General features: G+C 45.4%; 3 protein-coding genes across 8 annotated transcripts in view; 2 read left to right on the forward strand and 1 right to left on the reverse strand.

Moving 5' to 3' along the window:
• Nucleotides 1–1,738, forward strand: part of dgkzb (diacylglycerol kinase, zeta b) — a 56,251-nt gene extending 54,513 nt beyond the window's left edge. For all 4 annotated transcript variants that reach the window (XM_041039341.1, XM_041039342.1, XM_041039340.1 and 1 more), the window contains one exon: nt 673–1,738. In XM_041039341.1, coding sequence (XP_040895275.1) covers nt 673–789 — 117 coding nt within the window. In that variant the 3' untranslated portion in view covers nt 790–1,738. The remainder of the gene's footprint in view (nt 1–672) is intronic.
• Nucleotides 1,739–3,203: 1,465 nt separating this feature from the next.
• On the forward strand, nt 3,204–9,267 carry mdkb (midkine b). 2 transcript variants are annotated; one of them, XM_041038500.1, is made up of 5 exons: nt 3,204–3,281; nt 5,408–5,496; nt 6,021–6,194; nt 7,889–8,047; nt 8,719–9,267. In XM_041038500.1, exons 2-5 carry the CDS (start codon nt 5,409–5,411, stop codon nt 8,736–8,738), a joined length of 441 nt encoding a protein of 146 aa, XP_040894434.1. In that variant the 5' UTR covers nt 3,204–3,281; nt 5,408; the 3' UTR covers nt 8,739–9,267. The 2 variants fall into 2 exon arrangements, with proteins under 2 accessions (XP_040894434.1, XP_040894436.1); XM_041038502.1 differs by having other exon boundaries at nt 7,889–8,031.
• A 561-nt stretch (nt 9,268–9,828) lies between these two features.
• chrm4b (cholinergic receptor, muscarinic 4b) lies at nt 9,829–12,950 on the reverse strand. 2 transcript variants are annotated; one of them, XM_041037649.1, is made up of 2 exons: nt 12,893–12,950; nt 9,829–11,763 (listed from the first exon to the last, which is right to left on the reverse strand). In XM_041037649.1, exon 2 carries the CDS (start codon nt 11,756–11,758, stop codon nt 10,430–10,432), a length of 1,329 nt encoding a protein of 442 aa, XP_040893583.1. In that variant the 5' UTR covers nt 11,759–11,763; nt 12,893–12,950; the 3' UTR covers nt 9,829–10,429. The 2 variants fall into 2 exon arrangements, with proteins under 2 accessions (XP_040893583.1, XP_040893582.1); XM_041037648.1 differs by lacking the exon at nt 12,893–12,950 and adding an exon at nt 12,013–12,319.
• Between the last annotated feature and the right edge of the window lie 505 nt (nt 12,951–13,455).

Consider the following 13,455-nt stretch of genomic DNA (forward strand, 5'->3'; position numbering starts at 1 on the left):
GCACCAGCCTGAGCCTTCGAACTCACTTTAAATGGTCTCCAGCAGTATTTGACCCACTTCTATAAAGTGATTAATGTTGTGTGTCATTGAAAAACCAAGCGCCGCAGGATCCCGGCCTCGCTCCGACACACACAAAGGCCGTGGCTCACCGTTGCCATGGTGAAGCCAGTGGTAACAGGAAGCAGCCCATAATCTGAGTTTCTTCTCCTCCTCTCCAGCAAATGAAAAGAGTTAATGTGTTAGTTGGTGTGAAGCCGAGATTCACTGCAGAGTTAGAGACAAACTGTCTGTCTGCCTGCCTGTCTGCCTGTCTCTCTGCCTGTCTGTTTCTCTCTGTCTGACTGCCTGCCTGCCTGTTTCTCTGTCTGTCTCTCTGCCTGCCTGCTTGTCTGTCTGTGTGTCTCTCTGCCTGTCTGGTTCTCTGTCTGCCTGCCTGCCTGTCTATTTCTCTGTCTGTCTGCCTGCCTGTCTTTCTGACCGTCTCTCTCACTGCCTGTATGTTTGTCTGTAGTTCAGCTCCAGCAGAGTGAGACATCTCGTCTGTAGATGTCAGATCAGACTCAGTATTAGATAATCAATATTAAAGGATTTGGATCAGGCTCAGGATCAGGATCAAACTCGTCCTCCCTTGCTGAAGTCACATCAGACTAAATGTCTGTCTCTCTCTCTCAGGGTGATACTCCTAAACAGCGAGCTGAGAAGGCCAACGACCAGGAACTGGCTGAGTACCTGGAGAACCGCCAACATTACCAGATGATCCAGAGAGAAGACCAAGAGACAGCGGTCTGACTTCTAACATCTGTTCAGAACATCTGTCTGTCCTTTTGTCTTTTATGTCTTTACTCCTTGGATCATTTGGGGGGGGGGGGGGGGGGGCATGGATCATTTTCAGTTGTCTTTTGTCCAAACTGCTTTAACTGACCAGAGCTGAGGGTCTGTTTGTAGACGCCTGTCCTTTGTGCTGCAGCTGACTCCAAGTTAGAGCAGAGACACCTCTGGACACTAAAGCGAATTCAGACTGAACGTCTTCATCTGTGGACGTTAGAGCTTGAGCTCACACGACCTCATGTGGACTGAAACTGTGTGAAACAGCTGCTGAACGTGATGAAAACTAGACGCTTCGCCATATCAGATAGCCTGTCTCACTGCCTGTTTCTCTGTCTACCTGTCTGTCTCACTCTGTCTCTCTGCCTGTCTCTCTCTCTCTCTCTTTTTGCCTGCCTGTCTGTCTCACTCTGTCTCTCTGTCTGCTTGTCTGTCTCACTCTGTCTCTGCCTGTTTCTCTGTCTACCTGTCTGTCTTTCTCTGTCTCTCTGCCTGTCTGTCTGCCTGCCTGTCTGTCTGACCTTTGGAAATAGCTCTTCGGATATTAATCGTAGGCTCTGATCAGTTTACTTATTTATGGATTATTGTAGGTAAAAACACGTTTTGCTTGTGATCGAACAGTGAAGCGAGTCGTCGGATGCTTCAGTCAAACTTTAGATTTTCCGGTCAACATGAGAAGTTTGTAATTTGTTACCTGACTGTGAAGCAAACAGATGCTTTCTGTGATGTGTTTTTACTGTATACGGAGCTGAGACTCGTCAGTGCTGGACGTTTGAAGCTGAAGCCAGATTCTGCCAAAGCAGTTAAGTCTGTATTAATAATTAATGAGGCAGCAGTCGGATAATCCACTGTATGAAAGTGTTTGTTTGGTTTTATCGTTTCTGAGTGACCTGCAATAAAAGCTCGTCAGTAACACGTCTGATGAATGAATTGATTGATTAATCAGCAGCTGGTTTACTGTTTCCTGCTGCTTCTCTGCATCTGGATTATTACAGCTTTAGTTTTCAGCTAATGAGAAAGCAAAAGTTTAATGTCACTGTGACTGAATCTGTGAATCTGAGGCGGTTGGACAGAGCGAGACATTTGAGGACGTCCCTTTGGACTCTGATGAGCTGCTGGACTGTAAAAAACTGATGATCTAGTTTTACTGGTGCCTGTAACAGACGCTGGTTCACTTCACTGCTCTGAGTTGCGGCTCCGGCTCATCGTCAGAGATAAATCTGAATAATACCAACCTTCCTGCTGGGCTCCTGATCATGTGACAGATTAACTGGACTTTGGACAAAGTGTCACAGGAAACTGCTTCACCTCGTCACGTTTCTCATGAGCTTCTTTGTATTTGAGTCCTGTCTGCTGAGAGGACACGGGACCTGAGGGAGGACAGGTCCCATTCAGAGAGGGACAGGAGGGTTTTGCTCTCTGATCCGGCCTCCCGCTCTCTGTTCCCAGCTCCAGTCCACAACAATGGTCTCCACGCATGACTGAGCCATCAGAGCGCTGAGGCCATCTCTGCTCTCACTCTGCTGTTTGTTCCTGAGGGAGGACAGAGCGAGGACAGAGGGAACCCAGAGTGGTTCTCGTAGAACTCACAAGACGGGGGCTTTCTCGTCCTCAGTCTTTCACATCCAGGATTTCTCAAATACGAAGGTTGAAATCCAGGATCTTTGTTAAGCAGTGGTGGAAAGTAACTAAGTACTTTTACTCAGTTACTTGTATCAGAGTATTTCTGGACGGTGGTATCAGTTCTTACTGGTTCTTGCTGGTTCTTACTGGTTCTTTTACTGAAGTGAGAGACCAAAGTTCTTCAGTTCGTCAAACTTCTGAAAGACAAAACAACGAAAAGATGTTTCCACAGGAAATGAAACAGACGAGTCACTCAGGAAAGAAGACGACCATAAATCCTACAATACCCACAATGCACCACCACAAACCACAACATGTATTTGACATCACAGTAAGACGAAGGTGTGTGACAGTACTCCTCCCCCCTCCCTCTCAGAGTTTACTGTGTCTGAACTTTGACCCAGTCCACTGTGGGACCAGGGGTGCACACATACCTGTACGCTGACCTCTGCACTACACACAGCAGCCTCCTGCAGACAACACACACACACACAGCCACTACACAGAGCTCACACTCCTCTCTATATGACACAAAAAAATGTGAAATATGAAACACACATGCACACACACACACTTTATGCTAATGAGCTGAGCTTGTTTTGTTCATCAGGGTTTGGATTAAAGCCTGTGATGTCACCATGAGGCTGGTTTTCAGCATTGTCGCAGTGTGTGTGTGAGTGTGTGAGTGTGTGAGTGTGTGAGTGTGTGAGTGTGTGAGTGTGTGAGTGTGTGAGTGGGGGTGGGGGGGGGGGTTGTTCAGGAGCAGCAGCTGAAGGCAGCGACAGAAGGCGACGACTCCACAGCTCGACCGGCTGCTTCTCTCAGCTCGACAAGTAAGTTTTTTCTCTTTTTATTTGACACAGAGAAGAAAATGTTTTTCCATCTGTGTTTTTCTTTTCAGTTTGTAGGATCAAAGCTGAAAAGATGAACCTGTTCAACATTTAGTCCATAAACAGAATCAATCAAACGATGAGTCATAGTTTTAAAATCACTGATTTTAGCTTCTTCTCTCTGAAGCTGTTTTTCTTTGTGTCGTTACAGTAAAGTCTGTGACAAAGTCTCAGACAAAAACTTTAGGTTTAGCATTTTGAATACTTTCTGATTTTAGACAAAACTATTTATCAACACAATAATTCAGGAATCGATTCATCAGTAATGAAAGTGGATCCATCGAAGGATCCATCCGATAATTTCATACATGAAGTCTTGATTTTCTGTGATGATTCATTTCTCAAACTTCATTTTGAAGGATAGATTGTAAACAAATAATGCGGGCTCTTAGTTTTGATCATTAACCATTAGGTGAAATTCATTTGCTTCTAATTCTGGTTTTTGTTTTTGTCTTCATGGTTTCTTTCTGTTAAGCTTTTGTCTTTTATTTTGAAAGAAATAAAAAAGAAACCACAGTGCTGCTGGGAAAGAGTTTGTGCCTGTAACGTTCATGCAATGTTCATGCAACGTGTGCTGTAACCAAACCTGTGTTCTGTGCATGCTCAGTAAAGAGATTAACTGCTGCAGGTCTGCAGATGTTTCAGCCTCTGGCACCGTTTCCATAACCTCCATATTGTTTTGTTTAAGTCGGAGTCACTTTGTTGTTGTTTGTGTTTCCAGCTTCAGATGTTTATTTCATTTGAACTGAAGAAATAATCTTCCTTTCGTCCAGGAGACATTTGCTGGTTGTTTTTGTTTGGTTTGTTTATTTATTTATTTTTTTGCTGAAGGGTTCGGGTTAATTAACCCCTAACTCTAACCTGAGCGTTGCAGCTTCTTTTCCTTTCCCTCTTCACAGTGATCAGACCACACCTTCACACACAGGAAGGCGCCTGTCCTCCTCCTTTATGCCTTGGCTGTGAAACCAGCTCTGCAGGATCAAACTCAGTCGTCTTAAACTTTGTTCCACTTTTGGCTCCGGATGTGAGAGTGAACCCTGAGATTCAGGAGGAAGTTCCTCTAAATGTTGTTCCTAGTTTTGAACCAAAGGGAGCATCCCACTCCTTTTCTTCATGCTAAGATTTCATTGTTTTCTTATGCAAATGAGTTTCTATTCAGGGCGGGTAATGGGGGTGTAGAGCTCCTAAGACGTGGCATGGACTCAGTGTAGGCTTTGGAGAAATGAAACCAGGCTAGAGGAGGCTTTGTTTTGAGCCAATGAATCAGTATTCTTTTGAGGGGGAATCTAAAGGGCCCTTTCAGATGCTGCTTGGCCTCGTCACCCCCTACCACCCCCCCCCCCCCCCCCCCCCCTCATTGATGGAGGACAGACTGGAGGCCTGCTGAGAGCCGGTTCTTTGCTCATAAAAAGCCGCAGGAGGAGCGAGAAGAACAGGATTTGCTCTGCCAGCTGACAAGTGAAAGAGAAGCACAGCTTTAATGGAGGCCTGAAAGAGGAGTCTGTCATTTCTCAGCACAATAACAGCCCGGGCGGGGGTGGGGGGGGTTGTGGTAGAGCTGATTGTGCTGCCGCTGTGCGACGCTCACACAAACACTGAGGGAAAAACAGAAAGAAATAAAAACCTGTGAGCAAAACAACTGGACGAGTGAAGTGACAACAGGAAGAGTGTGTGAACACATTAGCCTACTTCCATAATCCTCATGCTGCTGTGACAATGCTCAGATTATTTGGCTTAAGCGTTGTGAGATTTTAGCGGCTGAGCTGAAAAGGAAGCAGATTTTGTTTGGACTAAATGTGGACCATCTGTCCCTGGAGGACTCAGCTGGTCCAGATCACGCTACAGTTACACATCAGGGTCACATCGACGAGCAGACGACATGAAATCAGATTAGAGCCCAAAAAAAAAAAAGACGGGCTTTGTACAGATTTAACAGATTCAACACCTTCGTGCTCAGATCCTCCACTGGCCCCCGTACCTGGTTCTGCTCTGATGCCCCTGGTTGTGTGTTGTGTTGTGTTGTTGTGTCCATCATCCTGTTAAAGACGTCCATGTTCTTGTCTATGCAGGATGCGAAGTTTGTTCTCAGTGACGCTGCTCCTGGTCCTGGTCCTGACTCTCACCACTGAGGCCAGCAAAAGAGCCAAAAACCACAAAGGTGAGCTCTCTGAATAACCACAACGTGTTCGCAGTCTCAGTATCACCTGTTCGCTCCCTTGACCAGTCATCATTACCGCTGAGGCTGATGGGAACGTCAGGTGTCTCATCCTCAGGGGAACATGAACATCAGAACCGCAGTTGAGATTTAATCATATTTTAAGTAACAAAGTGGTTTGAATGTGAGTGTATTTTATAAACAGATCATACTTTTTATGTATAAAATTGTGATCTGAAAAGAAACTGGAAGCTTCAGTTAGAAGATAAATGTGCAGTGAAAAGTCAAATATCTGCTTCTGAAATGTTTTTCAGGAGAAACAGAAAAACTAATAATGAAGCTTAAAATGAATCAAACAGCTTTAAAATGATCAGACGTTGATTCCGGATGCATGTTGATAAGAAAAGAACATTTACTTGATTTAAAGGAAGATTCCGCTCTTTATGTCTGTCCTCTGTTACACATGACTCAGTACATGACTCATGTAGAGGTTTCCTCTGACAGCAGCTGTGACTCTGCTCCACCAGGTGGTAAACATGATAAGTCCAGGCCGGCGTCAGAGTGCTCCACCACAGAGACTCAGTACGGGAAGTGTGTTCCAGAACACGGAGACTGCGGAGACGGACTGAGAGACGCCACCTGCAAAGACCGCACGGACAAGATCCACTGCAAGATCCCCTGCAACTGGAAGAAGGACATCAGTAAGACTCAGTCAGCACATGCACATCAGAGCCACACACCTGAACACACAGACACCTGAACACGCATGCACACACACACACACACACACACACACACACACACAGAATAAACTGGGTGTGTGTGCTGGATTTCATGCTCTGTGCTCTCAGATTAATATGATTTTGTTTTCTTAAAAACCTTTGACACCAGCACACTCAGTCCACTGTGATTTTCCTGAACCGGATTAGAGACGGGAGACCAGATCCTGTCTGACTGAATCAGTATGAAATGTTGAACATGGGTCACAGTTCAAACTGATTCAGTACAAATGGCGACATCTGCTGGTCAAAACAGTAAGTCTGAATAACACAGGTGGTTCAGTCACTGCTGCTCGTATCACAGGAACTGATCACTTCTCAATTGTCCAGCTCTGGTTCTAAATCCTGAGGCCTCAAAGACAAACACAGTGGTCTGAAGGGGAGAGGATCAGATGAACTGAGAGCACAGACATCAGTTTAGACTCTGGACATCACAGACGAAAATTTAGCATCAAGCTCTTTTGTCTTTAAAAAAAAATTCAAATTAAGTTTCAGGGAACCTGAGCTTCTCTGAGGGTGATCAACACTGAATGTTCATACATACATACACACATATACATATACATATATATCTGTATGAACATATATTTTAAAATGTGAAGAGAAGGAAAGCTGGGAGTTCATCTGATCGTCCACTTAGACGTTGACTTCAGGGCGAACGGCTCCTTTAAAGTCACTGTCTGTGTTTGTTCGGGCTCTTAATTTGACGGTGAAGAAGTTGTCTGCTGACGCTTGGACAAAGCTACTGACAAACAGGACCATAAACATGAACAGTTAGTCTGAGGTGACAGATCATCACCTGTTACCATGGCAACATGTTTTTTTTTGTTTGTTTGTTTGTTTGTTTTTTTTATTTAACCTTTATTTAACCAGGTAAGTCAACTGAGAACCAATTCTCATTTACAATGACGACCTGGCCAAGAGGCAGCATGAAGAGCAGATACAAGAAAAACATCCCAATTAATCATACAATTTCAATATATATTAATCAAAATGAGAATGTAATGTGTACAACATATATACAGTGAGATCTCTCACAGGGTGAATGGTTTGTAATGGATTCTTAAAAGAGCAGAGTGGTTTGAATGAGCCGAGTTTTAGAGTCTGTTGCAAATGACTCCAGTTGTTTGCTGCAGAAAACTGAAAAGAGGAGCGACAGAAGGAGGTGCAGGCTTTTGGAATGAGGAGGTTAATGAAGCTGCTGGAACGAAGACTGTGACTAGTGTTATGAATATTAAGCAAAGAGCGTAGGTATGAAGGTGTTTTACCAATGAGGGTTTTGTAAATGAATAAAAAGCAATGTATCTGTCTGTGGGAGAGGAGTGAGCAGAGGCTGCAGTGGTCAGGATTAAATGGAGCCTCAAGCCAGATGCCCAGAAACTTGCAGCAGCTGACAAATGGATCTCAGAGCCAGGGAGCGGATTTTAAAGGAACACTCCACCTGTGACAGATTCCTGCTAAAGATCATGCATTTGGTTTTGTTAGTGTTTAAGATTAAATGAAGAACAAAGTGTGCTGAACACGATTGAAACTAGTTTGTAGTGAAGATTTGAAGTGACGCCTCTGAAAGACTAATAAAGTGAATTAAAGGGTTAAATGTTGTCGCCTTCTTTCAGGTGACTGTAAGTATAAATTCGGACCATGGGGATCCTGCGACGCCACCACCAACACCAAGAGTCGGTCGGGAACGCTGAAGAGAGTGCTGTTCAACGCCGAGTGCCAAACTACCGTCAAAGTGTCCAAACCCTGCTCCCCCAAGGTGAAGAAGACCAGAGGTGAGACGTGAAACCTGGTTTAGAATCCAGGCCAAGATTTAGGTAAAACTCATCCTGCTCATTTTAGAGGGATTAAATTACTTTAATCAACAAATCAGTGAACTGAACCTACAAACACCAAACAGTCCCATTTGTTACCGTCTGGTTTTTCAAATGTGAGCGTTTTTCTGGTCAGAGCTTCAGCTGTGGATGTCAGTGCCTTCGGGAATGAAAGTTTTCCACAAACAGAAAAAAAAAAAAAAAAAAGTCCACAGCAGTTTTACCAAGCAGAAATCTGATGATTCAAAAACACTTCCGTCCATCAGTATGGACCATCAGTATGGACTCAAGGCCAGTTCAAGGTTTCTGAGTCCGCACGGGTCAGTGTGAAAGAAGTTTCACCATCTGCCCAACTCCACCTGGGAGTTTTCCCTTGCCACTGTCGCCTTAAGTGCTTGCTCTGGGGTCAGGCTCTGGGTCTCTGTAAAGCGCTTTGAGACAATTTTGATTGTGGAAGACGCTATATAAATAAAACTGAATTGAATTGAATTTTTTACAGCTTCTTTTACTGAAGCTTTAAAGTTTGAACATGACGAGTTTGTTGCAGAGCTGCTGTAGATTTAGTGGGTTCAATGGATAAGCTCAGACGCCTCAGTGTGAATTAACCCTCTCAATTCCTCTTTCTTTCACAGGGGAGAAAAAGTCAAACTAAAGGATGAAAGATGCAGAAGACTGAAAGATTTCTCCTCCTCCAGCTGAACAATCGTCTTCCCTCCTTCATCAAAGTCAAAAACCGAGAGACTCCTCCGACACACACCAACCACCTTCCACCTTCGGCCTCCTTTGCCTTTTACTCTTGTTTTACAGATTTTCTGATTTGATGTTTTTTGTGTTTCTGTGGATTAAATGTGGAAGCTTTTCCCCAGTTTTAGCTAATGATGGTAATTCTGTCCTCATAGGTGATAGTTGGTTTTAACAGTTAGTCCTAAAAGCTGTAGCTCAAATTCAGTTAACATCCCAGTGATGTTCTGAGCTGCTCTGAAACCTGAACCTGACGCTCTGATCAGGTTTTGGTTTTCGATATGTTTGGAATCATCACCTTTAAAATATGTAAAAAACATAGAAGGCTTTGATGAGTCTGTAACGACAAAATCTTCTATAAAATCTATTTTTTGAAATATAGAATATTGAGGCTGCAAGATGAGACTTGTATAAATTAAGAAATTAAATACTGTACATTGTTTTTGTGAAGAGTCTGATCTGTTTACTGGTGTGAAATGGCAGACGAGTGTGTGTTTGTGTTTCTCGTGGCATCTGATTGGCTATACAGGGTATCAGCCCAACCTGAGAAAAAAGATGATTGGCTGCTGGTTGTTAGTATCAGTTACTGTAACATTTCCTGTTAGAAAGCCAATCAATCAATGTCTTAGAACAACAGACGCAAAGAGACGAAAAACAACCACAGGGACGCAAAAGGGCTGCAAAGACATGGCTGACACTCAGCGTGAGCTGAAAAAGCTCTGAGGATTTTCAGTGTAGGATCTACTGTGGTGAAGGTAAACACGAAATGTCCCCCCAGGTCCCGATGGACCAGACACTGTGACTTCAGTTCACCTCCAACTCTGACCCTCTGAGACCCCGACAGTTCAGTGATTCCTGCTGTCGTCACCACCACCACACACCACACTGAACTGAGTGTGAAGTTTAATGGTTTCAGATCTACACACACATAAACCACCAGCTGCTCACACACACCTGACTGAGTGTCTCTTTAAACATGATGTTTCTCATTGACAAGCTGATTTTAATTAATAATACTGATTGAATGTATGAACTGAGACATGTCTGAGCACAGATGGACCGGCCGCTCTTTCATTGTCCACAGCGTCCATCCTCTCAGCGCCACATGATTTTAAGGACATTACTTTGATGAAAACACATGGTTTGAAAATTAGAGGTGAGCTGTGAGCAGCCTCCTGCTCTGTGTGACAGTTCACAGACCAAACCATGGACGTCTGTTGTCTCAGAGCTGTTGTCTTTTATCCAACTACAGCACAGCTGATATTTTAGGAGACTTTAACTCACGTGTGGACGATTAATCAGACTCTCTTGCTTTTGTCATATTTAAATTACACGTTTCTCAGCCTACTCATTAACAGAGGACACGTTTCGGATCCCATCATAACCCACGGCCTATCCTCTGACATCTCCTCAGCTGGTCTCATCACCTCTGTCTGTTTCACTGTGACGTTCAGAACCAGCTGTTGGGAAACTCTGTAACCTGCTCATCCAACACCTCCCCGTACGAAAAGTGCTGTACAAATAAAATCTGATTGACTGATGAAAAAAAACAAACTCATCTTTCACCTGCCGGACTGAGCTGAACCTGTAACCTCACCTGTGTCATCGCAGCTTCCTGCTGCGGCAGCGCAGGAGGCTGCAGAAGGTTTTCCTGAAGGTGATGTTGCACAGGGCGTAGCAGCCGGGGTTGATGGCGCTGTTGATGTAACAGAGCCAGTATCCTGTGGTCCACAGGCTGTCTGGGATACAGACGTGGCAGAAGGCGGCGATGACGGCCATGATGTTGTAGGGTGTCCAGGTGAGGATGAAGGCCAGAAGTATGGCCAGGATGGTCTTGGTGACCCTCCTCTCCCTCGCCATCACTCGACGCCTCCTCCTCTCCTGAGACTTGAAGCTAGGACAGGCGGAGAACGCCACCGAGGCCGTCCTGTGCAGGTCGGTGTTGGACGAGGAGTCGTTCTCAATCTTGTTGTAGTCTTTGTCTCTGGTGCGGCAGGCGGTGGTCCGAGTGAGACATGGCTGAGAAGGAAGACAGATGTCTGCCAACTCTGACGTGTCTCCAGGACTTCTGGACGCACTCCGGTTCCTTCTGGTCTTCTGAATGCTGGACTCTGATTGGTTCAGAGACAAGTCTGATCCTGGGTCACTGGTCACCCAGCTCCGTCGTTTCAAGAGGAAGTCTTTAATGGACGGACTGGATGTCCTGAGCGTGTCTCGCTCTGACTGGAGTACGCTCAGGCGGCTGCGGCTGGCGGCGGACAGGCGGCTGTATAGGACAATCATGATGAACGCCGGCAGGTAAAAGGAGGGAAGCGTCGTCCCCAGAGTGACAGCAGGGCTGGCCAGCAGCTGGGTGTAACACTCTCCATCGGGGACGACTCGTTTGCCCCCGACGGTCTGCCAGCAGAGGATGGCGGGGGCCCAGAGGACGAAGGACACCAGCCAGGCTGCTCCAATCATAAGTCCGGCCATCCCACCCGTCCGCTGTGCCGGGTAGCTGAACGGCTGCGTCATGCAGAAGTACCGATCCAAACTGATGATCAGCAGGTTCATCACGGAGGAGCTGCTCACCGCGTAGTCCAGAATGAGCCACATGTCGCAGAGCGCAGCCCCCAGGGGCCAGCGGCCCCGCAGGAGATAGAGCGTGTACAGGTTCATGGAGACCAAGCCGATGATCAGGTCGGCCACCGCCAGGCTCAACAGGAAGTAGTTGTTGACGGTCCGCAGGTGGTGGTTCACTTTGATAGACAGGATCACCAGCGTGTTGCCCAGCACGGTGATGATGCTGAGAGAGGTGGTTACCATGGCGATGAGGATCAGCTGAACAGTGCTGAATGGACACGCTGCTCTGATTTGAGGCTGGCAGGAGGCATTAAAGCAGGGGCGGAGCCAAGCAGAGGCATTGACGTCTGGTTCAGGTACTTGTTCCATGTTTCCTACAAAACACATCATTACAAACACATCCTCAGAGTGATCTCTTCAAAATAAAACACATCCTCAAAGTTTTTAAAGTCCTTCCTGCCACAGACTGGAATCTAACACCTGCTTCACAATCAGAGACAAAAGGAACGAAAAGTAAGTAAGAAAGTATTTATCAATAACATGAACCCACTGAGCCTTTCTCACCAGTCCCAGCAGGATATAACAACAACTCCTAATGACATAAATAATCGAATTAAACTGACCTGGAGTCAGATAAGCAGCAGAAAGCATTGAAGGATGGGTTCACCAATGCAAACAGATCTGAGTCCATGGACCCGTCTGCTGTGAGCAGCCTCCTGCAGCTCAGCCACAGACCAGATCCAACACTGCGCTTCACCATCTCACACACATCTTCCTGAGCTTTTTCTTTTTTAGGGAAACTGAATTCAAAGACTTTAAAGACCTTTCAAACGGGCAGAGCTGGAAGATTTACTCTGCAGCTGCTGATTCTGATTCTTTTCATTTTTGATTCATCTTCTTCAAAGCCCAAAGTGACGTCTTCAAATGAGACAAAAAATTCACGTCTGAGAAACTGAATTAGAGAATTTTGGTACTTTTTCTTTTTTTAAAAAAAATCAACAGTTAATTGATTATCAGAATCGCTGCTGATTGATTTTCTCGGTGGACAAATGGATTCATTGTTGCAGCTCTTCTCTGATGTTTTCCCTCAGTAAACCTTCTGTTACCACAGTGCAGAAACACTTTTACCAAAAGTATCAGCATCAAATCTGCTTAAAGCACCAACAGTAAAATACTAATTTTGCAGAGTGAAGTGTTTCAGAATAACAGATATTAGTGGATTATAATTATTGATGCATTCATGTGTTCATCGCCTTCATGTTACAGCTGTTAGAGGTGGAGCTGATTTTGCTACCTTTCATCCTGCTGAGTAACAGGTGAACTCCCTGCTGCCGATTAATGAATTAAATGAATTAATGTATAAAGTCTAAAAAAAACTCAAACATTAGATGATGTTTAAACTGATTTTTTCACCTGAAAGAAAAAAAAAAACGTTTTCTGATCAAAGGAAGCAAAGAGCAGAAACAGGAAGGGTGAGCAGAGCCTGAGCTCAGTGCAACTCACCAGTGACGTCCACATCAGATCCTCAGCTCAGTCTCAGGCATCAGGAAACAGCAGCTGCTCTTTATACCTGGCTGAGGAATCCCCCCCCCCCCCCCCCCCCAGCTTCCTGACGCCATCCACTGCTGTAACTGTCCTCAGATCAGTCCCCCCTCCTGTCCATGTGGGACGTAATGACACATTACTCTGAGAACAGACTGAGCCCTGCTTCCTTTCACCATCGCTGCCAATAAAGAATCAGAACCAATCAGAGGCTTCCACTTCCACCGCAGCTTCTTTTCACACGTTCACTCCAAACGGCTCCGAGACGAACTAATGCTGATCAGCATCACGTGACGGGAGATCACCCGCCCCCCCCACCCCCCACCCCGCAGTGATGTTCAGGTGGACTCCAGTACACTGTGACATCAGCCAGGTGTCTGCTCCTTTAAAGAGACGTAGCCCGTGTTTGTGTGTCTGTTCTGTTGTTGACTGAGCGATAGCGGGCATTTTTACCTTCCCTTCCCAACATGATGTGAACACGGCACAATCAAAGACACGATCCAGGTGCATTATGGGAAAAGCAA

Source organism: Toxotes jaculatrix, chromosome 5 (genome assembly GCF_017976425.1).
Source record: "Toxotes jaculatrix isolate fToxJac2 chromosome 5, fToxJac2.pri, whole genome shotgun sequence".
Classification (NCBI taxonomy): Eukaryota; Metazoa; Chordata; class Actinopteri; family Toxotidae; genus Toxotes; species Toxotes jaculatrix.